General features: G+C 52.9%; 2 protein-coding genes across 3 annotated transcripts in view; one reads left to right on the top strand and one right to left on the bottom strand.

Annotated features, from left to right (window-relative positions):
- LOC101317944 (protein FAM241B) overlaps positions 1 to 23,598 on the top strand; it is a 286,912-nt gene that overhangs the window by 260,818 nt on the left and 2,496 nt on the right. Inside the window, exons 29-39 of one of the 2 annotated variants that reach the window (XM_073793708.1) lie at positions 317 to 469; positions 1,233 to 1,331; positions 2,697 to 2,741; positions 5,388 to 5,429; positions 6,403 to 6,429; positions 7,378 to 7,458; positions 10,720 to 10,755; positions 12,875 to 12,928; positions 14,110 to 14,163; positions 15,196 to 15,231; positions 21,230 to 21,307. In XM_073793708.1, the coding sequence (XP_073649809.1) occupies positions 317 to 469; positions 1,233 to 1,331; positions 2,697 to 2,741; positions 5,388 to 5,429; positions 6,403 to 6,429; positions 7,378 to 7,458; positions 10,720 to 10,755; positions 12,875 to 12,928; positions 14,110 to 14,163; positions 15,196 to 15,231; positions 21,230 to 21,307 (705 nt within the window). Of the gene's footprint in view, positions 1 to 316; positions 470 to 1,232; positions 1,332 to 2,696; positions 2,742 to 5,387; positions 5,430 to 6,402; positions 6,430 to 7,377; positions 7,459 to 10,719; positions 10,756 to 12,874; positions 12,929 to 14,109; positions 14,164 to 15,195; positions 15,232 to 21,229; positions 21,308 to 23,598 lie in introns of those variants that run through there. The other variant, XR_012326692.1, reaches the window with a different exon arrangement.
- Positions 3,627 to 23,598, bottom strand: part of AIFM2 (AIF family member 2) — a 126,055-nt gene continuing 106,083 nt past the window's right edge. Inside the window, exons 10-11 of the transcript XR_012326695.1 lie at positions 4,780 to 4,959; positions 3,627 to 3,746 (exon numbers count right to left, since the gene is read on the bottom strand). The gene's annotated coding sequence lies outside the window, so the exon portion shown is untranslated. The remainder of the gene's footprint in view (positions 3,747 to 4,779; positions 4,960 to 23,598) is intronic.

Raw genomic sequence — 23,598 nt, 5'->3', positions numbered from 1 at the left:
TTTGCCCTGGGGGGTGAGGATACAGAAGGCTCTGGAAGGGAGCCTTGTGGGGAAGGGAGAGGGGAGGGGAGGCCCGCCTCTGGAAGCCCAGCCGAGCCCCACTGCTGGCCCCAGGGGGAGCCAGGCCAACCCACGCTGGGATGGGCTGCAGCCCCTCAGATTCCCACCGGGAGCTGGACAGGCTCTCTGACTGGTCCAATCAAGCGCCAAAGAGCCGAGTCCTTTGTACCCTCCCCCTCCCCCTGCCATTCTTCCTTGTTCTTGCCCCTCGTTTCTCCATCAGTGCATCTAATAGTGTTGTTGGTCTTTTCTCGAGGGACCTCGAGGCAAACCAGGAGATGTGGGCCCTCCTGGTCCCCAAGGCCCCCCAGGAAAGGCTGGGCCTGCAGGACTGAAGGGAGAAGATGGCCTTCCGGGGAACCCAGGAGAGAAGGGGGAGAAAGGGGAGATGGGGCAGCCAGGCCCACCGGTGAGTGCCGGGGCCCACCCAGCATGACGTGGCTGTGCGCTGTGACAGCTGCAGCTGGAAACTGGAGCCGGGAGCTGGGGACAGGGCGCTCACCCGTTTTCCCTTCAAGCTTTACTTTATAAAGGCCAGTTTCCCGCCTCAAGAGACCTGGGTCTCGTTCTGTCATCTCCTATCTGTGTCCGCGGGAAAGTCACTGAGCCTGGCAGAGCCTCGGTTTTCTCATCTCTAAAATGGGGATGATTGGAAATTCCCTGGTGGCCTAGTGGTTAGGATTCCAGACTTCCACTGCCGTGGCCCAGGTTCAATCCCTGGTCAGGGAGCTGAGATCCCACAAGCCGTGTGGTCAAGGGAGGGGGAAAACAAAAAAGATTTCTTAGCTACGACACCAAATGCGTAATTCATTAAGGAAAAAAATTGATAAATTTGACTTAACAAAAAAGAATAAAATGGGGATGATAATGCTTTCCCTGGATACCTCACTGAGTTGTTGGGAGTGTAAAACTGCCTCTTGGGACGGCATACCTATACCCAGGAGAGTATAGGGACAGCCCTAGACCCAGGAGAGGTACAAACAAGGGACCTTAGCCCAGGCCAGCTAGGCCTCTGGCTTGACTTGGGAGCCTTCTCTGGGCTTCATGGTTTCCAGGCAGCACCCTAGACACCTGTCCTTGGAGGGAGGTGGCCCCACGTGCATGCCACGGCAGGTCCCATATCTCAGTGTGATGACCTTGCCCTTGACTAACAGATCTTTTTCGATCTGTAGGGTCTAGACGGCCCAACTGGGGAGAAAGGAGAACCAGGTGACCAAGGGAGACATGGAGCAACCGGATTGCCTGGCCCAATCGGGCTCCCAGGATTCACGGTAAGGCGAGGGGGCCGAGCATCAGATCAGGGGGGTCAGCAGGCCTCTGCCGATGAGGGCAAGCAAGCGGGATGCCCTCCCTGAGGTCACCTGCCTGGCGGGTGCCTGGTGCTGTGATGAAGCTGCACTGACCGCCAGCCTGCCTGTCCAGCCTGGGGATGGGAGGGTCCTCTGGATGAGCAGCTACTCCCTGAGGGGCAGTCGGGTGTCAACAGGGGTTCCAGCACCCTCCGCTCACAGCGTGGTGGCCTCCATCTCCAGGGGCCAGCATAGTTCCAAGGTGCTAGAACCTTGGACTCGGAATTCTCCTCTTAGAAGTGGAAAGAACCTCAGAGGTCAACCAGTCCCACCTCTGACCCAGTGCAGGATACCTCGAAGGCCACTGACTGTGGCTGCCCCGCTCAGCTGGGACAGGCAGGCAGCTGGTAGCCTCCTGCCATGTCCCCTCCAAGCTGGAGGGAATGCTTCTGATGTGGTGTGAGGCACCCTCATCAACCGCCCCCCACCCCCACGGCCCTGGCTCCGCTTCTAGAGCCGTATTCGCTTTCCGTAGCTGCGTAACACGTCACCACAAGTTCAGTGGCTTAAAACAACACACTCGTATTATGGCACCACTTCCACGGGTCAGGGGTCCAGGCCCGTTGCGGCTGAGGCCTCTGCCCAGTCAGGATGTCATCCAGCTGCAGCCCCATCTAGAGCTGGGGTCCTCTTCCAAGCTCGCTGCTACTGGAATAATTTTCAGTTCCTTCTATAGTAGCCATGAGTCCCTCAGCTCCTAGAGGCCACCTACAGTTCCCGGCCACTCGGCCTTCCCCATAGTAGGCAGATCATATTATAGCAGCCTGCTTCTTCAAGACCAAGGCCAGCAGGCGTCTCTCAGTGCATCCTAGCAAGATGGGGGGGGGGTGGGGGGGTGGGGTGTGTGTGTGTGTGTGTGTGTGTGTGTGTGTGTGACGTACTTGTAACACAGTCTTAACCTATCATTTGTATATCATGTATAATTTGTAACATAAGCTTGTAACGTAATCACAAGAGCGACATCCCATCATCTTTGCCAATAGGCCCTATTCGGCTGGTTAGAAACAAGTCCCAGGTCCATCCTAGGGCCTCTGCCCTGCAGGATCCATACAGAATATCAGCCTCTCTGAGGTTCTTGCTAGATCCTCAGATTCAGGAAGTCAGTGATCACAAGTCCCCTGCCCTGGCCTTCGTCCTTCAGGCCAGCTACCTCTGCAGCCTCCCAGGTGGTCCTTGCTGATATCTAGGCCTAGTCTAGTACTGGTCAGGTTTGTCACAGATTTGAGGGTGTCTTTCCCAGGATCCCCTGAGTGCTGGCACCCACGCCATGTTGTTTTGTGCCCACAGGGAGAGAAAGGAGAACCCGGGGAGAAGGGTGACCCAGGAGTGGAGGTAGGTTGTGCCTGCTCTGCAGCTTGTGTCACAGGGATTATTTGACAGGGACCTTGTCACACCACAGTCTCTCCAGTGTGCACATCACTTCCGTGCTCTAGAAAGAAACTCACAACTGCCTGGCACAGGAAGAGTGCAGGAAGCTGAACATTTCCTGAGCACCTCAGGGGCAGCAAGGACCCACAGGTCTTGTCCGCGGTCTTCCCATTCATCAAGTCCCTCAGCGGTATTCACACAGCACCTGCCATGTTCCATTCCAGTGCTAGAGCCTGGAGACAGGAAAACAAGACCATCCCTGTGCAGCAAACAGTCCCCAGTTGTGGGCACTAGAATGGCAGCAGCTCAGGGAGTCGGATGAGCACCCCAGAAGATGGGTCATTGGAGCAGGGTCTTGAAGACTCTGTAGGAGTTTGCCTAGAAGCTCCAGAGGTAGGGTTTCCAGAGAGGCATTATTCTTTTGAGAAGTGTGGTGGTTAAGGGAACAGTGGAGTGAGAGGTAGTCAGGATGGAAGCCAGCTTCTCATAACAGGGGAGGGAATCAGGCTTAGGGTAAGACCAGGAGAGCAACAGAGATCGAGGATACGTGAGGGAGAGGCTATTTGGTGGAAGGGCCTGGGCCACCCAGACACTACCACAGAGAGAGACCACCAAACCCTCGGTCACCCTTCAGTGTCACCAAACCCCATCTGCATTTAGTAACACAGACCTGATTATATAACATGTATGTTATTTATTTGGATAGGCTCCTAAAGAAATGCTCTGAAACTCAGGAAAAGCATAATATGCAAAAATGTTCCTTCCAGATGTATTTAAACTAAAAATTGGGAACAGGCTGCATTTCTAACAAGAAGGAAATGATTAAATAACTTACCACAAAATACTAATGGTAATAATAGTCCCCGTGCTGGAGAGCTTTCCTCACGCCAAGCCCTGCTCCAAGCCCTGGCTAGGTAGGAACTCATTTTTATTCCAGTCAATGAGTAACACATCAACATTGAAACGAGGCTTGTGGGGAACATACAAAACACGGAAAAGTGGGTTTTGTGTTAAGTGAAAAAGAGAAGAGAACCAAATTTTACATATATATGATACCCTCGTAAGTATAGACATACACTCAAATACATTTTATGCATCGAAAGAGTAGTAGAAGGAAATAAAGCAAAATATTAGCATTACTCAGAGATCTTCTTTCAGTTCTCTTTAATTTACTAATATGTTAATAAATTTGTATTCCTTTAAATTTTTTTATTTTTAAATTATCATATAGTAAAATGATAATATGGTAAATTTGACTTTTTGACAGTTCTATGAATTTTAATACATGCGTAGATTTATATAACCTCTACCCCAATCAAGATATATGAATTACTTGTTTATAATAAGAAAAAAAGCAGTAAACTTTTTTTTTTTAAGAAGGTAGAGTTTCCAAAGATTGAGTTCCCTGCAAGGAGACAATAGTATTTATGGAGTTAAAAAGTCCACCTGTCCAAGCGACAGCAGGGATTCCCTGTCTGCCCAGTGCAGAGGCTCCCTTTATAGTCACCTGGCAGAGGGTCCCCATGCTGGCCACACTCCAGGGGATTCTGTCCCTGGGAAGGTGAGGTGCCCAAGGAGAGTTCAGAAGCTGAAATGGGGGGACCGGCTCAGAAAAGAGCAGGCGGGTCTCCTTCCTGCCTCTTGGGTGGCTGACTGTGGAGAAATGGATGTCCATCTTCACCAGAGACAGAATCTACCCTGCACAGCATCCTCTGTAGAGAGGAAGACCGCCCTGGGTTCCTTCGTGTTCTCTGTCCAGTCCGAATCTCTTTGACTTTAACCTGCCCTCAAGAGAAACGGAGACCCACAGTCCCCATCCTGTCTGTTACAAACCTGGGGAGCTTGAGGAATATTCTTCGGAAGCATCTCAGTCTCCCCCCATTCCAGACAACCAGTCTCTCTTCCTTTAAGCTAAAGGTCTCAAACCCAAATGCCAACCGGGACCAGGCATGCAACAAATGAATGCAAGAAGTCTGGGTTAAAAATAATAGGGAGGGCTTACCGGGTGGCGCAGTGATTGAGAGTCCGCCTGCCGATGCAGGGGATACGGGTTCGTGCCCTGGTCCGGGAAGATCCCACATGCCGCGGAGCAGCTGGGCCCGTGAGCCACGGCCGCTGAGCCTGCGCGTCCGGAGCCTGTGCTCTGCAACGGGAGAGGCCACAACAGTGAGAGGCCCGCGTACTGAAAAAAAAATAAAAAATATTAAAATAATAATAATAATAATAATAGGGAGTGGTGAGGGCTGAGGTAAACCAAGGAACTCAAGCCCCAGCCGGAAGGGAAAGCTCTCATTGAGCTCCAGGCAACTGTTGCCATGCACAAACAAGAGCCTGAGGCGGCCAGATTTTCTGGTTTTTCAAAAACATCCAGAAGAATAGGCATTTTGAGCATATTTCATGGCCATGTTTGTTTGTTCTTTCGAAACACTGCGCAGGCTAATGAGGTGCTATGAGTTTCTGACCTGTTCTCGGCCTTTGTTTGGGAGACTGTGTGCTGGTAGTTCTGTCCTTCGGCCTTGCAGTCCCTAGCCGGACCCCAGGCTATGGCAGAAGGCAGGAGCCCTTAGAGTATAACAGGGGGTGGGCTAACTGTCTCCCTTTGGCTTCTAGGTTCCTGGGCCACCAGGGCCAGAGGGACCTCCCGGACCTCCGGTAAGTTTGGAGGGCTTGTCTATGTTTCAGTCCACTGTGATTAGGCCCCTAACATCCCCTCCCCATGGCAGTCACTGGGCTTAACCTCAACCTTAGGTCACTATCACCTCCTTCCACGGTGGGATTTTCACATCCACAAGCCCCTCCCTGCTTCTCTTCCCTCCCACCTTAAACAGGCATCGTCTCTGTGACACCAAGGAGCCTGGGCAGAGCCCGGTTTCCCAGAAACAGTTGACTGGCATGGCAGCCCCGAGGTCTGGTCCCTCCTTGCAGGAGTAGGAGTCATTCTGTCACTCGGTTCTGCCCTTTGCCATCAGACATCTGCTCCTCTCCCTCTTTTATTCCTGCTAACCAGCCATCAAGAAGGCCAGCATTAAAATAGAAAGTGACCCATTTAAAACCAGCCCCACTGGATTGGCCTTTCCATGGTTACAGATGATAAGGCACCTGTAAAGGGACCCCTATGCATTGGGCCTCGAGGGTCTGCAAGCATCCTAAACCAACAGATGCTGGTCCTTGCCTCTGCCGGGTTCAGAGTCCCCGTGGTGATGGGCCACCCACTGTCATTGGTACGAGTAGTAGTGGTAGTAGTAGTAGTAATAATGACAGCGGCCAAGGTATATTGAAACTTACTATGCGCCAGATGCTACTCTAAGCACTTTGCACATATTATTTAATTTTTGCTGTGTTCCCTCTGAATTTTGCCTTCATGAGACTCTGAATCTTCTCTCATGAGTCAGCTGTGAGGGCCACAGAGAGATTCTCAGTCCCTGGCTGGGGAAGCATGGCTCAGACCCCACCCCAGGAAGTCCTAAGGTGGACCCCCCTTAGCATTCCCTTCTACCTCTCCTGGGAAGGGGCCCCAGGCCAGGCTCTGTACTTTTTTGTAGAGGGCCCTTGCTTTTTTGTGGTCCAGCCTGTGGACAAGGAAGTCGACTTAACCAGAGATGCTTTGTTTTGATTCCAAATGCAGGGGCTCCAAGGCATTCCTGGACCAAAGGTAAGAAGAGATCACGTGACAGGTGCTGGGTGAAGGGGGTGGGGGAAGGCTCTGTGTCAGTGAAGGCAGAAAAGAGAGAAAATGCTTCAGAGACAGGGGACCCAGCTGACCCCTTCCCTAAACGAAATCATGTGACGCTTCAGCCAGTGGGGTACCATTGGGACAGAATAAAGTCCTATGGTCCTGTTAACATCCATCATTGACACTGGGCAGGCTTTGGATTCAGAATTTTCCCATCCATCAGTCAACCCTACAGAGTGACAGGTTAGATTCTTAGCCAGTGATGAAATCCTTTTTCCATGTAACCTGCCCCAGACCCTTCACTCACCCTGAAGTATAGGTGGCAGACAGAGGGTGGCATAGCAAGGGACCCCTTCCCAGGACCAAGCCCACTGGACTCTGGCCTGGGACTCTCCCAGCTCCCACCCCCAGCGTTTCAAATGGATAAGAAGGGCTGGAGGCTGCTGGCATGACAACAGCCCTTGTCTCCTACACTGGCGCTCTCCAGGGGACTGCTAGGCACTTTCCTCTCCTGGTTAGTGTGGGAGCCTCAGAGCTCCAGCGGTGGCATTTCAGGCATTCGCCATCCAGTATCTGCAGGGTCCCAGTTTTTCTGCTGTGCAAATGGTCATCTATGCCAAAGCCTGACCTGGAACTGACCTATGGGTTTGTCTCTACTCCTGCCATCCCCTTTCCCTTTGGGGACCTCAAAGTTACCACAGAGATACTCTGTAGTAACTGACTGTAACTGAGGCAGAGCCAGGCTAAGAATTCAGCAATTCTTGGAGTCCCCGGCCTGCCACCCCTGGGTCAGCCACCTCTACCTCCTCCCTCCTCTATCTACCATCCCTCCCCACCACCCATCCCCATCTGCAGGACCCCAGAATGCAAGAATGAGTCGTCTGGGCCATGCCCTTCTGTGATCTCGCCCATCTCCCTTTCCTTCAGGGGGAAGCAGGGCTAGATGGAGCAAAAGGAGAGAAGGGCATCCAGGGAGAAAAAGGAGACCGAGGTCCTCTGGGATTACCCGTAAGTATCGCGGACCCGGCAAACTGGTGTGAGGGGCCTGGCCGGGCGGTCCTGAGGAGGTGCTGGGCAGGGGCCTGGGAGAAGGCCACTGGAAAACTCGAGGTTCTAAAGTTCTGAGCATTCCAGAGCTCCGTGGGGTTCTGCTTTCCCACCTGGACAAGACCGTAGGCTCTAACTCTCTTACCGAGGGCCTCCTCTGGGCTGGCCCTGGCCTAGGTTCTGGAGGAATGTGAATCTGAATACGACAAAGCCCCCCACCCCAAGGAGGACCCAGCTGGGAGCCAGAAGGGGCCCGAGAACAGCCTTAGGCCCTACTTGTGCTTGTCTGAGGCAATAAAAATCTGCCCTTATCGGGGCCAAGCTTAGAGGACTTGGGAGCACTGGGACAGTAGAGTATTCATGTCTCTCCTACTTTCCCAGGCAGACCCCAAGAGAGCCCCTGCTCTCTGCTCTTAAGCACTGGCCACAGCAGAAAAGCTTGCAAAAAGTCAGATCCTCTGGTCCCAGCAGGCTAAGGCCACTCACATCTTGGTTCCCTGAGATCTCTGATCTCAGCTAAAGGCCCCAGGTCAGGGCGGGGGCTGCTCAGAAGGCGTCCGAATTCCTTTGCCCCAAGCTCCAGTGACTGATGGTCTCATCACTGCCTCACCTGTCTCCAGGTGAGCGCATCCCACCACCCATCCCGGAGCCCTGGGCTCCATCCTCCCTCACACCCCAGTGAGGCTGGCACTTTTCTCTTGTTTGTTTTTCAAGATCTGGAAGGGACTTTAGGATTCCCTATAATCATTTTATTGGTGGGTCCAGAGAAAAAATTGAGTCACTTGAGGTCACATATGAAGTCGATGGCCTGGCTACACCAGAGGCTGCTCCTTCACTGAGGCCACAGCCTTGCAAAGGCCTCTTTCCAGCCACTGAGGCTTCCTCTGCGCTGGGCACAAGGCCAGTTCCCACCCCCAGGAAGCTGTAAAAAGCAGAGGAATGATGGGAAGCCCAGATGCCCCAGCTTGGCAGGGTTTGAAGGTCTGGTTAATGTAATCCCAGCAACCAAAGAGAAAGAACAAAAGGTATGATTACACCTCATTAGTGCATCAAATGTGGGAATATTTAAGGAGCTGATTCGCTTGACAGACTACAGTAAACTGATGACTTTAGCAGACACTTTCCCATGTCTTAAGCTGTGTCCAAAATGACTAAGTACTCTTTACTGTTAAAGCACCTTCCTGCCCACCCCCACTCAACCACAAACCTCTCCTTGTTCACCTTCATGGCTCCAATAACCCTAGTGAACATTGGGGAATTCAGTCAGGGGTTGAAATGAAGACCATACAGGTAATATAAACAAAGAAAGCGCCAGACGAAAGAAAAAGTACCCAGTCTATCTTTGATTTTTCAACTTTTGATAGAGACACGGGTACAGAGAAGTGCTTTGGCTAGCTTAAGAAAACAACAGAGCAAGCAGTGTTCATAAAGGGCAACTAATGTGGACGTCAGACGGACAATAAGGAGTGGTGGGGACTGTGGTAACAGCCCTACTCAGTTCAGCGGACTGTTGCTTTGGGGGAATGAGGGTCCAGTATTTCTGCGTATTCTAATTTTCCTAAGGAAGCTACACATCTGGCATTTGATGGGATATCTCCTCATTTTCTAATATTAAACCAAAATTATCTGCAATACTGCAACCCATAGAAAATATGTCAGTGGCCCACGTATGGCCCCCAAAACTCCAGTTCATGCCCTGTGCGCCAGGCCTCTCAAGATAACTCAGTATTAACGCTGCATAGACAGAGTATATGGATGTTTAGCTAAAGTTCTGTTTTTAGGCTTCCCCTCAGTGTTTTACTTCATAGAGCAGCAGCCTGTGTTTCCAGGTACATCCTACTGCGTTCCTCTTATTTGCCCTACAGAAGTGGTTCTCAGTGCTGGCTGCACGTTGGAATCCCCTGGAGCTTTCCAAGTATGCTATATTCTGTTTGAATTGGGCTGGGGTAGGGCCCAGGCATCTGTATTATTTAACATCACCCCAGGAGATTCTGACATTGTAGCTGGGTCTGAGAACCACAACTCTCTAGGCCATAAGCAAGATTGGTCCCAGAATTATGTGGTCCTAAGACTGAGAAGCGAGGCCCTGTAGGGTCCTGCTACCCAACACCCTTGCCCCAGGAGGAAGCAGCTCCCTGCCCTCCCTTACCTGGGGGTATTCCCCCACCTTTAAAATCCTGAGGCCTAGGCTCGTTTCTGAGGCTCAGTTGGAAGCAGATTTCAAGAACTCAGTCCTTATTGGCCTAGAATGTCCCAGTTGCTCTCTCCCTGCTTTGTCTTATTGATATCATCAGATAATTGTACCCCTGTTCTCCTAGGTGGGTTGTAGGGGCAGCATCATAGCCCAGCATTGGAACAAGAACTCTAATTCCCACTGTATATATCACTGGATGCTGCACAGTGAGTGGGTCTTAATAGCATCCCACCTGCCAGACAGTTCATTCCAAGGGATACATGGCCTTAGACCTCTGTCCCAGTCAGCTGCCCCTAAAGGCTTTTTCTATAAAAGAGGCCTTGTCTGGGATAATATGAACGGACTGAATTTGTGTTAAGCTTTGCAAACTGTAAAATGCCAGAGAAATGTCAGGCATCATTAGTATTGTCATTCAAGGCCCCAACTCCTCCCACCTAGCTGAAGTTGAAGTAGGCCAGCTTCTGCCCAGATTTCAAAGCTGGATGCTGTAATTCAATGCTGAGCCTTCTGGGGTCCCCCAGTGTGGCCTCGCCTCAACAGTATGCAAAAAAGACTGGGAAGACCACCCTCACCTGGGCCCCACCTGCCATGTAGGCGTGTCTTCCCCAAGTAAGACTGGTCCTGGGAAGGATGCACTAGCTCTGGTTCCAGACACCTCTCCATGAATTTACTTTCTATATCTCTTCCCCTGGAACACTTCAATCCCTTGGAAGAGAGGTTTCTGAGAGAGGATGAAAGGAGAGAGGGGAGCAGGGGGCACAGAGGATCGTAACGGCCACCTGCACTGGTCTCCACCCAGCTTGCTCAGCAGTTGGCCACACTGCACTCGGTGTCTCCATGTTTTTTGTTGGTTTTCATGTGAATACATTACCTGTCCTCCCAAGCTTATTTCTCCCATTTTATTTAATTACCAGCATTTATGTCTGTCCAGAGTCACTGCTTCACTCACCTCTTCCCTCCCTGGTCCCTTTTTCTCCCTCCCATTCCTCCCTTCCCCTTCTTTTGGTCAAACTGTTCCCTTTGTCCAGGGAGCTTCAGGTTTGGACGGCAGGCCTGGGCCACCGGTGAGTGTCACTTCTCCATTACCCCTCAACCCACCCACCCCCACCCCAGCCCTGGCCTGTAATCCCTTTCGTCTGTCCTGCTGTGGCCTCACTTCTTCAGTGAGGCGTGCCTTATCCCACCACCAACACCAGGAAGTACCATCTGTGCTCAGTTCACAAGTGCTTATTCACGCCTCTTGACCAAAGACAGCTGGCCTCCATCTAAATTTCCCTGTCTGTGGAATGCACCCAGGGTCCTCAAATCTGAATTTCCAGAACACTGGCTGTGGGGTGGGAGGCTGCTCCAGCAGCAAAGACTCTGTTCCTAAAGGAGTGCTGACTTCAGCCTGGGACCCCAGCCCTAGGGGTTTGGGCCGTGACTCATCCCCACCAAACACAACAGTGTCTGTATGTGCCCGTCATGCTGTGTTGTCTTCATGCTGTGAGCTCTGTCCATCTCCTGTCTGCCCACAAGGGCTTTCTGGTCCTGTGCAGCCACCAGTCTGGTGTGTATGTGGGTGGGGACCGCACTGATGGGTGAGGGCAGGTGTAGCACTTAGGAGCACACGGGCGAGTCCCAGCTCAGTGTTCTGATGGCATGTCACAACCACACCTTTCACTTCCTGTGGCACCACAGCTGCCCCCCACTACAGTCCCTTTCTTTCCATCCTCCTCGCACCTAGCACACCTTTCCCAGGTGGCCAGTCTGGGCTAGGGGCATTATCTGTGGCTGGAATCACGAGAAACCATGACTTTCCTCTCAACTAGTTATTTCCTTCATATTGGACAGAGGGGAGCAGTGCACGTTCATATATTCTGTCCCCTTTGGACCTGAAGGGTTTTTTTCTTATAAAATCAGTAACACAACCTTAAAGGAAAATGTTTATGGGAAGGGTGATCCTACCCTGCCAGGACATTTACTGGACGCTTCCTAGGTGTCGGGCCCAGCGCCACACGTGTGACGTGTATTCATCCATTCTAACCTGGCCGCAACCTAGGAAGCAGACACTCATGCGATTGTTCCCATTTTACAGGTGGGAAAACTGATCCTTAGAGAAGCCAAGAAACTTTCCAATAGCACAGTTGTAGGCCTTTGAGGCAGGACTTGAAGCTGGCCAGGGACTCCAGAGTGCTATTCTGACACTCTGTCACAGATGTCCACAGCTTTCCTTCTTCCCTCAAAGGAGCCACCGAGAACAGCTTATCCTCTATTTTACTTTCATGTAAAGTAAATCAGCCTTTCCCCACCTTGCTCCTGCCCTGCCTATCACAGCTACATTCGGAGCACCACCGGGAACCGCCCACAGGCCCAGGCCCAGTCCTCACGTCCTGAGCAAGAAAATATAATCACCGAGGCAGAGCAATAGGAAGCTTGGAAATATAGACCCCGTCTAGTCGGGCCATAAATTAGGAACCTGGAGAAGACGTTTAATTATGCCTTAGCGAGCCCTGCTGTGTCTCTAATCAACACAGCTCTGACGCTCCAGCTGCCCCCCGGGGCTGCAGCCCCGAGTCAGGAGTGCTTAGGACACACCTCCCTGCCAGGCCCGTGTCAGCAGACATCCGAAGCATACTAATCCACTCTCCAATCCAGCCTGTTCCCTAGGGCCTGGGATGGGGACAGAAGGCCTGGCCAGAGGCTGAAGGCCAGGGCCAGGGCCCACAGTGGGGGTGGAGTGGGCGGTGGCGGAATGACCCTCCCACGCCTGGCTCTGTGTGTGCGTCTGCATCGGTCTCTGTGGCATGAAGACCCTCCCGCTGCATGTGGAGCTGCGTCAGCCAAGGGGTGCCAGCCCCCGGCCTCCCCACCCCCGGGATGGCGTCGACTCCCTCCCGAGCGCTTCTGGGAGCAAACTAAGCAACTGTTCTGCCGTTTTCAGCCTTGGCAAGCTTGGTTGTGAAACCAAAGGGGTACCTTCCTCAAATCTGGCTCTGAGGCAGCGGGGAGGCGCTCTCTCCCCGAGGCCCCCAAACCCAAACAGGAACGCGGCCCAGTCCAATGACCGCCCTGAACAAGCCGGGCCTCGCCAACCCTGAAAACTGGGCCTCTGGACCTTGCTCATCTCCAGGTGTCGTGCGGGGCTCCCGGGGCTCCCCTCGGCGTCAGGACCCTCACCTCTGTGCTCTTTCACCTCCCCAGGGTACTCCAGGACCAATTGGAGTTCCAGGCCCAGCGGGACCAAAGGGAGAGAGGGTGAGTGCTCAGCGAGCCGGGAGCCTGGACCACCAGGACAGGGGGCCCTGCTGCCCCTCTCAGCCTCGGGTCCTCAGCCCCTGCAGCCCACAGGGCCACCGCGTCAGCCAGCCATCTCGGCCCCCATCCGTTCCTCCTCGACCCGGCAAGCACCTCATCCATGTCTTCTCTGGATGACCCTCCCAGCCCATGGGGTGGCAGGCAGGCCTGAGGTGCTCATTTTGTAGCTACAAGTGGACAGAGACTTGGAGAGCTTCCTTCACTCAGCTTCCGGTCACCTGGCATCAGTCCCAGGGGCCACACAAGGCCCCAGGCCCTGCTGTCACCGGACACGCCTCAATTCTGCAGTGATATAGGGATACGGCATGAAACAGAGTGCCAGGTGGTGTTAGAAAACCTGGGAGACATCGAGAAGCCAGGAGACCTGTGCCTCAGGCCGGCTACCAGGGGTCACGTCTCCCGCAGCCAGGGTGGCGGGCGGAGGCAGGAGAGTTCCGCGCGGCGGCTCCTCCCAGCCTGGCCCGGTTTCCACACCGCGGGGCCTGGGGTCGCTGGGGGCCCGGCTTGGGTGCTGGACCTCTGAGTGGCCGTCTGCTGGGCTCTCTGCCCGCGGGAGCAGCTCTCCCTCTTGCCGTCTGCCGCCGGGGGCTCTATCGCTACGCTCTCGGGTCCCACAGCTGGCAGAGGGGAGGGAGGAGAGGGTGGGGAGCTTCTGGAGAGAGGCGTGGGCTTCCCTGAGATCACCAGCCACTGGGGGAACCAGGGTGGCTGCTCGGAGGGGTGACACAGCTTCGAAGAGAAATCAGAGCTCTCTTCCTCTCCCCGTTCGCCCCCGTCTCCCTTGTCCGTGCCCGTTTCCTGCTCCTGTTCTCCCCACTGCTTCTGCCTCTGGCCAACTTGTACCCCCACTGTCCAGTCCTTCCTAAGCGCGTTGGGGGGCCAGGCTTCGTGGAGGGAGGGTGAGAGAGGCTTCCAGGCCCCCTCCTCGGGGCAGAGTCCTCAGCAGTCACCCCACCTTCACCCCGCCCTCCGCCCAGCCCTCGCTTCCTTGTTTGGGGGCGGGGGGTGTCTCTTTGAAGAGACTGGAAAGGTTTCCCAAGTTTTGTATGAAAACAGAAAATGGCTGACGGGAGGTTGTTACCATGTCAGAGAAGGCTTATGTGTTCTTTCTCCGGTTTCAGGGCAGCAAAGGCGACCCTGGGATGACAGGACCAACGGGAGCAGCTGGGCTTCCTGTAAGTCTCATGGGCTCAGAGGCTGCTCTCCACCTGCCCTGGTCCCCCCCAGAAGCACTGCCAAAACAGAACACCCAGAGCCTGGGGCAGAAAATCTAGGGCCAAGCGACAGTGCCCAGTTCTGTGGCGGTGGAAGCAACCGACAGCCACTAGCCCACGCGCTAGAACTTCCCCGCCGGGCACCGCTAGAGGCGAACCCTGGCGCACACGGCCCCTGTTAGGGAACCACGTCCTCAGCCGTGTGCACCGTCTAACTGGCTGTAGCAAACACAGATGAGCACCTTCCGCTGCAGGGCTCTGTGCTCAAGGCAGCGGGGGTCTCACAGGTGAATGTGCCACGGCCCGTACCCTCGAGGAGGGACCGAACCAGGTCCAGATCACCATCGGGCAAGGAGACATCTCCTGAGACGGGCAGCTTCCCACGGGACTGGCTTTCCATCTGCAGCCGATGTCTCCTTGCTGGCTTATAGAAGTCGGCTGCCTACGAGAGCCAGGACTTTGGTTTCCCACCCGCTTGAAGGCCATACACTTGTTCGTGGGTTCCATGCTCGGCTGTGCTTTGGCTAAGTAGGCACCTCCGGCCAGTCTTTGCCTCGTGCCCACTCCCCAGCTAAAGACAAGGGGAGCAGCCGGCACCTTGAAAAGAGGGGCTCGGGAGCTTTGGAGTCATTTTTCTAGCAAGCGGCTGGTGGGAGAGCCATGCAAATCCCTGCCCTTCCAGGAGAGGTCTCTGCGCCCAGACCGTGTCCTCAGCACGGACCATCTAGAAGAACTCGGCCGCAGGCCAGGGCATTGGTGCCGAGAGAGAAAACCAGAACTGTGTTTGACTTTACCCATAACTCGTTATCTGTCTCTAGGTCAAGTTCCTTGAGCAGTCTTCTCCTTTGTCCCCCTTCTGTAAAATGGGGATAATTAAGCCCGTCTCCGATGAATTAGGCACCGGTAAAGAGCTTTATGAGCCTGGAAGGAAGGACGGTACGGCCATCCTGTGCCTTCTCATTAACCTGTCTTCGTTTCTCTGATTTACTGCAGGGTTTACACGGACCACCCGGGGACAAAGGAAACCGGGTGAGTCTGAGTCCTCGCACTTTGGCTGTGGTTACTAATGTCATCATGGTGAGGTGAAATGACCAACTGGGGATTCCTGACCCAACATGGAAATACAGTCTTTCCTGATATAGCATCCTAAATTAAAAGGCTTTATAGTGAGGGGCTCCATCCATAGCATTACAGGGAGCCCGGGACCTAATCTTGAAATTGCAGCATGTATTTTTCCGCGTGGAAAGGGGAGGCTGAATCCCAGGGCAGCCGTCAGATTAGCATCGCCATCCAGTAACAGGAGCCACGTGCCCGGCTCTCTCTAGCTTGCCCTGATAATGGGCCCCTGAATGGTATTTTTATATCCGTCGTTGCTGTGTCCTAGTCTTCTGACACTTAGTTTTACCAGGCATCCCAGGCCACTGGTGAGAGAGAAAATAAATCCCAGTTCCAAGAACAAGCAGACAGCTGTTGTACACAGCCAACCCTTTAAAAAGCTATCCCAGCCATTATTTCTCTTGGGACGAATCGGCAGGACTATGAAACAAATCGTGCCTTTCGAGGCCCCCAGCTGCCCCTTTGGTTTCTGCCGTGTTCACCAAGACGCAGTTGCTGAGTGTCCGTCCACAGCACCCACAGCCACCTGATGGCACATGACACGTGGCACCTTTGTGCCCAGGAGAGATCATCCCACTGCATCTGACCGAGGGATGACTTTTGGGTTCCCTTCTAGGACGTCTCATTGGCTGCCTCATCACAGGGGTTCTCAGTGGGATGCACGTCCCCTAGAAGCCCAAGAGCATCTTCTAGTGGGAATAATACCCAAGGATCTTAGAGGTGAAAGAGGAGTGGGACGAACCGATGGAGAAACGAGGCCCTGAACTATGATAACATGTTCTGAGTTCCCAGGACTGTTAGAGACAGAGCAGGTGGCTTCCAGAACCCAGGCCTTCCGCTGATCTTTGAACACGATAGCCGTGTTTATGGCTAGAACATGCCAGAATCTGTACGTTTATATCTGGCATCAGTGCAAGTCTCTTCCATTTAAGATCGATTTATTGAACGCTTCCATATTCCTAAATTTTCCTTTCTGGCAGCTGGTCAAAAGCAATCAATCTGTCCCATATATCCTATGAACAAGAAGGAAGAGGCAGAGCGACCCCTCCCAGACTGTCCATGGGGAGCCCAAGTCTAGAAACCCCTGGAATAAACAGTTCTACTTCCAGAAATGGGCCAGCCTGTTCAGGCAGGCTGGGAAGCCCACCTTCGTTACTGTGGCATCCAAGAATTTAGGCCACTGAAATAATTGATCATTGCACCTCTCAGTTGACATACTAACCTTTCTAATTTATGTCTAAAGTGTTCCGGTGTTCTTTGTTAATTCGATTAACACTTGTTAAACCTATCTCTTATGACTTTTTCAGTTGGCTTGAGGCACCGGGCATTTGAAGGCTGCAAAGCTAGTCCTCCCATTGGTAGTGACTGTGTGCTCTAGAGGGCCGGCAGGTGGACAGGGGCGGGAGGCTGGTGGCTCTGATGCTCAAGGAACCGAGGTCATTGAATGAGCCGCTGAGTCCCCACTATCCAGTGGGGAAGTATTTCTTCTCCACTTGCTGTGTCCAAGGTTTTATACACTTCCCCCCAGTCCCACATATAAATCAGCAATATGTCAGTAAAAGTCAAGTCCAGAAAACAAGCAAGGTACCTGAACCTTCCTCTGAGTGCACCATAAAGAACCAGTCAACTCCTTCTAAAGGGCAGCTTTCCAAATCAAGGACCAGCTTGTTCTTCCATCTAAGACCTCTGACTCTCTGGATACCAGAACATCCTAGAAGAGTCCCACCTACAGCTCACCTCCTCTTCCAGACCTCTTTATACCACCAGCCCTAACAGGACTTCTAAGGGGAGAGATGAGGGTTTGGTAATGAAAGCCTACAAAATGAAGAAAAGTCCAGGCAGAGTCAGCTCTGTGCCCTGACCCGTGTTTTCTGGTGCCTGGAAGCTCAGAATGCTGACACTTTTGTCAAAGTAAAAGGCCAGGAGTGCTAAGATGACATTCTAGTTGGAAGCTTCACTGTTTCTTATGGAGATGAAGCTGGAGATGTTCAAGACGCCCGTGCCCACCGAGTGTGGAAGGGGGCTCCCAAACTTTGCCCCCATCACACCCAGGGTCCCCGTCAGAGAGGCTCGGGCGGGCTCCCCACTGTCTGTTATCCTATCTCACAGCCTTAAAGCCATGCTTCTCCAAGTACCGCCAGAGGATGGTCTTGGAGTCTCCTTTCTGCTCATGGAAGGAGGACAGTCCTTGTAGTGGTGGCCAAGGCCCAGAGCCCAAGATAGGCAGTTTTCCAAGGGGACACACATGCCAGGGGAATGATTCTGTCCTTGTCACTAGGGGCATTCTCCTGTCCATTAACAGCTCTGTGAATTTGGCCCAGGAGCCACTTTTAGGATGAAACAGTCCATCAGAGGATAAAGGGTGGTGTGAATTTGGCAATTTGGGTATCAGGAAAATTGGGTGTAACCGAGGAGCTGCCTGCAAGCCAGCCAACTGAAAGGTCTGAGAGTGTGCGGTGAGGCTCCTCCCACGCTGCGAGAGGTGCCATCTGGGGTGTGTGTGTATGTGTGTGTGTGTGGAAGTGTGCACGTGTGTGCCTGGGTGTACATGTGTGTGTGCATGTGTGTGCACGTATGTGTGTGCACACTTGTGTGTGTGCGTGTCTTGCTTCCCCAGGCCCCCTTACCTCCTAGCTCTCTCTCCTCTGCTCTCTCTCTCGGCCTCAGCCTGCTTCTTCTTTCCTTTACTCCTTCACTATTTCTCCCTCTAGATATGTTCACCCTATTATAATAATCCCATAGCCCTCATCCTTTCCCTTCCACTCCCCCAACTTCAATTTATTTCCTCTAAACGCAGTTTTGTACATTTATTTATTTTTTTAAGAAACCCCTGCTGCTTGACTCTCTTTGCCCCTCTCCCGTACCAGCTAGAATCCCCTCTGCACCAGGGCCCTTTTCATGTCCTCTTCGAGAGAGGGGAGCAGGGAGGATGGAGGTGAGGTTACTACTCTACTGTCTTTAAGGGGCACCCAATTAAGGCTATTTCCTGTGCCCTTAGAACATGACGGCCCAGAGTGCAAGTTTCCCATCCGGAAGGGACCACCGCCGACCCTCTGTTACCCACAGGCACATCATCACCATCCCCCACTCCCCAGGAGCTTCTCTCACCCTCTGAATTTAGGGAACTGTGCTCACTTTTGCACTGGCCTGACCCAAAGAGAATAAGGGGCCACATTCCTGAGAAAGTTTCCCATGGGGCTTCCCCCTCCAAACAGCTAGTGGTTTGGCTTGTCCACTGTCTGCAGATTAATCGTGCCATGACTTCCTCATTGGCGGGCATATCTTAGAGCATATGAGATGACCCCTAAGATGCGTCTACATGTTTCCTCTTAAACACATCTCATTTTCTAAGTAAGCACCTGCATTTTAGAAAACTCACTTAGAAAGATGTGTTGGCAATTGCAGGCAACCTTTGCAATCAAGAAATGTGGGTAATTTCCAAAGACCTGGAGAAACGTCAAAAGTATTCTTATCCATTGCCTCCCTCTAAGGAACCCTGCAGCCTTCCACTGCGGGAACACGGTAGACACAAGACCGTGCCGCTGGCAGCAGCCTTGGCTCCTGTACTGGCTGACAAGAAGTAGCGATCGTTACTGCTCTCTTTATGAAGCCACTGTCATTTACTGAGCACCTACTGTATTAGTGCACATTTAGTATTAAGCGCTAAATGTGCACAAAGACCTCGCAACAAAGTTTTTTTTTTTAACATCTGTATTGGAGTATAACTGCTTTACAATGGTGTGTTAGTTTCTGCTGTATAACAAAGTGACTCAGCTATACATATCACAACAAAGTTTTGAGGGAGGTATTATTATCCCCATTTTACAGATGAAGAAACTGAGGTTCAGAGAGGTTAAGTTCCCAAAGTCATGTGGCTGATAAGAGGCAAATCCTATTCTGGCTCTAAGCCTTTGCTCTGACCACTTGGCCACCCACCCCAAGGGACACTGTGGAAGCCCCCAAGCATTAGACAACCGGCCTTCTGTAGAGAAGGAGAGTTCCCAGGAAGACTCTCCAGGGGCACACTTGGCCCCTTTATAGAGAAACCCAACATATAAAAATCCAAACTCAAATTCATTACCAAGAATTTCCCATAGCCCCACTTTAAATGGAGAGTGACCCTGACACATACAAAACAGGGTTCAGTTTAGAAAGACGATGTTTACTGAAGCTTTTCAGAGACAAATGGATTTCTTGAACCCACATACCCACATACAAATAGCTGCCTGTGACTTCAGACCAGGATGGACCAGAGACACACATAAAACGGGAGGACCCCACCGAGAACCAGGTGCCACCTATGAGCCATGGACACACACGTGCCCTTGTACACACACGTGCGAGCACACACTAGTACATGCACACACTTGTGTACACATGCGCAAGCTCATATACACACATGCACAACCATGTATGTGCACACGCCTACACGCCGCATTCACAGCCATATGCACACACACACCCCAGGGCTCTAAACAAAATCACTTTGCCTCCTCATAGAATATCAAAGGGACGACAACCAGTTGGGACAAAAGCTGTCGGGCCAGACCCTTTCAAAAATGAACCCTCAAAGAGAAGGAAGTGGGTCCCCCAGATTCATTATAGATGCACTCTGGGCTCAGAATTAGCAAAACTGGCCACCAGTATCATCCATCCGCACTTCCTCCCACCTCTGGCTCTCAGCCCTATTGCTCCCCGCCCCCTCCGCACCTGCCTTAGCCAAATTCTCAGGGACTGACCCCTAATCCTACTGGGGAGAATATCCTAATTGAGAGAATCTATTTTTCCCGCTTTCATTTTTTTTTTTCTGTCTCTAATGTTAACACATGAATGATCCTAAAGTTTTTATGTTATTTTTTTTCTTGGACTAAACCGTTATTTACAGGGGGAGAGGGGGAAGAAAGGCTCTAGAGGGCCTAAGGGGGATAAGGGAGACCAAGGAGCGCCTGGATTAGATGCCCCCTGTCCATTGGTATGTTTCCATCTATCACTTGGTTGTTCTGGGTTTTCCTTGAGGTTTGCAAGCTGGAAACAAAGAAGGCAAATAAAAAGATGAAAACCAAATGACTCCACTGATGCCACCAAAACCGACCTGCTCATGTGACTGATGAAATTCTGCCTGCTGTTGGTGTTGCCCTAAAACCACAGCTGCAAGTAATTCCCGCTAAAGCCCTTTCCTTTGAAGATGCCGAACAATTGATGTGTGGAAACGGAGACACCACGAGGAAAGGGATTTGGGAGCAGGCCTGGGCACTTAGCTCCAGGCTGGCTTTGGAAGCCAGTGTAGCGATTGTGAAACCCACCCCGCATTTGCCTTCTTCGTTTCGTGGCCACCTCTGTGGCCAGCAGTTCAAGCTGTCTGAATCCCCACTTGGTCAGGATGCAGGACACTGGGGTTAGCGTCTCCTGAGGGCCATCTATGCCCCAAACTGGGCAGAACGAGGCCAGAAAGGGGCTTTCCTACACAGCCTCCCAATGCCCACCAGCCATCCGGCTAAAACCTGTAAAGCTGCAGACCAAAATCTGTAGACAGACCCCCACGAAGCCTTCCCAAACCAGCCAACGACGAACGATTCGTGGCACATATGCCGGGCTTCTCAAGTGTCCCTCAACTCATTTGAAGGTCCTGAAATTATGATGCGCTGAAGTTGAAGTTCACCTGTGTTTACTCCGAGTGAGTCTAGATGGAGAGGGGGCGGGATGTACACGTTCCAAAGCTCAACTCTCCCAGGAGCCAGAGATAGCACAAAAACTGAACTGGGAAGACGGGAATCGACTGGGAACTGGGGTGTATTTGTAGATGCCTCGAGGGTCCTGCATCCTGGCCAGGGTAGGACAGGGCCTGTCCACGCCACAGTCGGAGCTGGCCAGCCTTGACCTAAATAATCATCGTGGTTGGTTTTGTGAACAGGGACACCGAGGTTTTAAAGGAGAGAAAGGGGAGCCGGGGTTACCAGGGCTGGACGGACTGGATGCCCCGTGCCCACTGGTATGGCATCACCCCCCCTTTCCTGCATGGCCAGTGTGGGCTTCCCCACGTGTGCGGCTTGTGCCTGTGCGCCTCTCCCGCTGCCCTGCACACTCCTGCTTGTCACTCTTCACTCAGTAGACACCAAGGGTCACCCTGCCTTAGCTGGTCCTCAGGGGGCTCCCGCCACGTTCCCCTCTTGCATGCAGAGTCTGCCAGGATGCTTTCTTGGCTTCCTCCTGCAGCTGCTTCAAAAGCCCATCACCTTAATGTGAGCGGCCCTCCCCACCCGATGCCAACCTTAGCTGCATCAGACCCTCCTTTCAGAACTGCTTCTAGACAAACCTGCCACCAGAAAGCAAGCCAGGGAAGTGGATTCTCAGGACAAGTTATTAGGATTGTGACTTCTCTTCCTTCACACACTGCAGTTAGTTGGAAAAGCGTTGGCAAAACATTTCAATGAGATGCCTCAGTTGGCCCCATGTCCCGCTCCACTCCAGCATCGCACGATTTAGCAGAGGAAAGATGGGCACCTTATGAACACGGGGAAGAATGAGGAGTTCTAGAACCAAAGTAGAGGAGGGGGTATGCTGACTGTTCTTCCGGCATAGATCTGGGATCACTGCCCCGGCGACACCCCCAGAACCAGGGGACGGTCCAAAATCAGGATTCTGGATCCTGTAGGGTTCATCCTTTATGCTTAAATCTCAGAAGACACTACAAGACCCTCCCTTGGTTTCCCTTTTTTTTTCATCTTTAGGTGGTTCACAACCAAAAAGTCTGAAAGAACCTGGAAAGGTTAAGAATGTAGTTAAGGAAGGGAAGGGAGAGACAGGGAGGGAGGGGCGACATTTAGGACCCGCTCCCAAGCATGTCCCACCTAAGTGGTGGCATTTCTGGTCCCGCGGGGCCCAGTCCCTCTCCAAGCAGGGACACCTGAGGCTTCTACAGCAATCCTTTGAACATACTGCAGGGGAAGCAGGAGACGGCACTCCACTCCAAGGCAATTGGCTCAAAAACTTCCTGCTCTCCTAAATTTCTGGAGGAGGTTTGGAGCTCGTGCATCTAGTTTCAGACCAGTAATTGTCAGATGAGCATTCCCAGCCTCACATCCCCACCCCAGGGTGACACAGGAATTATTTCTGTGTGACCCTGACAGGTGACCATAGAGCCCCTGGAAGGGACTATTTAGGACCACACAGGCAACACGAAGGACGGCAGAGCAAGCAGCGTCGCAAGCCTCCCGTTCCCACCGCGCTCCCCACCTTCCCACCCCCACCTTGAACCCCCAGCATGCAGCGCGCACCGCACAGGCGCCTTTCTCAGCCATGGAATCTCCCGCGCCCTCCGCGGCACCTCCGTTAACCAAGCAGCCAGGCGTCCCCTCTGCCATGACCCTTCCCACGATCTGAACACTTGAGTTCTGACAACTGCAGCCCTGGCCTCCCTGCTTCTCACCCACACACTGTCACTCCCCTCTGCCTGCCCAGCCCTCCTCTGTCCCCCCTGCCACCATCCACGTGCCAGTGGGAATGCCCCTGTGGTCCACGGAGGCTCCTCTCCCTTCCAGAGACCGTGTGAAGTGTCGCATTGTGGCGGGCTGGGGAAAGGGACAGAGGTCCTCATGGAACCCTGGGATGCACCACCTCATCCTGCAGACCCTCCCCGACCCAGAGGGGACAATGAAAGTTATCTGGATTTGACCTTACTGGCATTTTCTCCAATAACATTTGTGTGTGACTTTTGCTGTGGAAGTGTACATGCCTTGCCTTTCTTGTTTCTCATTGTTGCTGTTCGCCGTCTCCTGCGCTGTGTTACTGTGGAAGTGGGGCGGGGCTGGGGGGCTGTTGATCGGGAATTTTAGTACAAGGTAACTAGACTTCTGCGGCCCCCGTGCAGGGCCGGCTGTCTGCTGGATGCCAGGTGAGTGGTTTTGGCACCTGTCATGGGTGGATGAGTAGGTCCAGGGCACAGGGTGCTCCCATTCCGGCTTCGCGGGGGCTGACCACTTGCTGCAGTCCCCTGAAACCTCGTGTGCGTCTCTTTCTCTGCCCTGGAGCCTGGAGTTCTAGAATCTGGGCTGCAATTCTAATAGACCCGGACTAAGAACCAGATCTTTGCCCTGGTTCAACCTCACCCTCCCCACCTGCCTCTAAGTGGTTTCTAGGTTCCCGCAGGGAGTGCCAGAGCAGCCAGGATAGCAGGGCCCGAGGAGACTCGGGACGTCCTGAGGCTGTAGGTGCTCCGGAGGTGCACCGGCAAAGGGAACAAGCGGCACCCGGTGGCTTCCCATTCCACCACTGCCTCTTCCC

This window comes from Tursiops truncatus, chromosome 16, assembly GCF_011762595.2.
Source record: "Tursiops truncatus isolate mTurTru1 chromosome 16, mTurTru1.mat.Y, whole genome shotgun sequence".
NCBI lineage: Eukaryota > Metazoa > Chordata > Mammalia > Artiodactyla > Delphinidae > Tursiops > Tursiops truncatus.
This window is presented reverse-complemented; position numbering and strand designations above follow the sequence as displayed.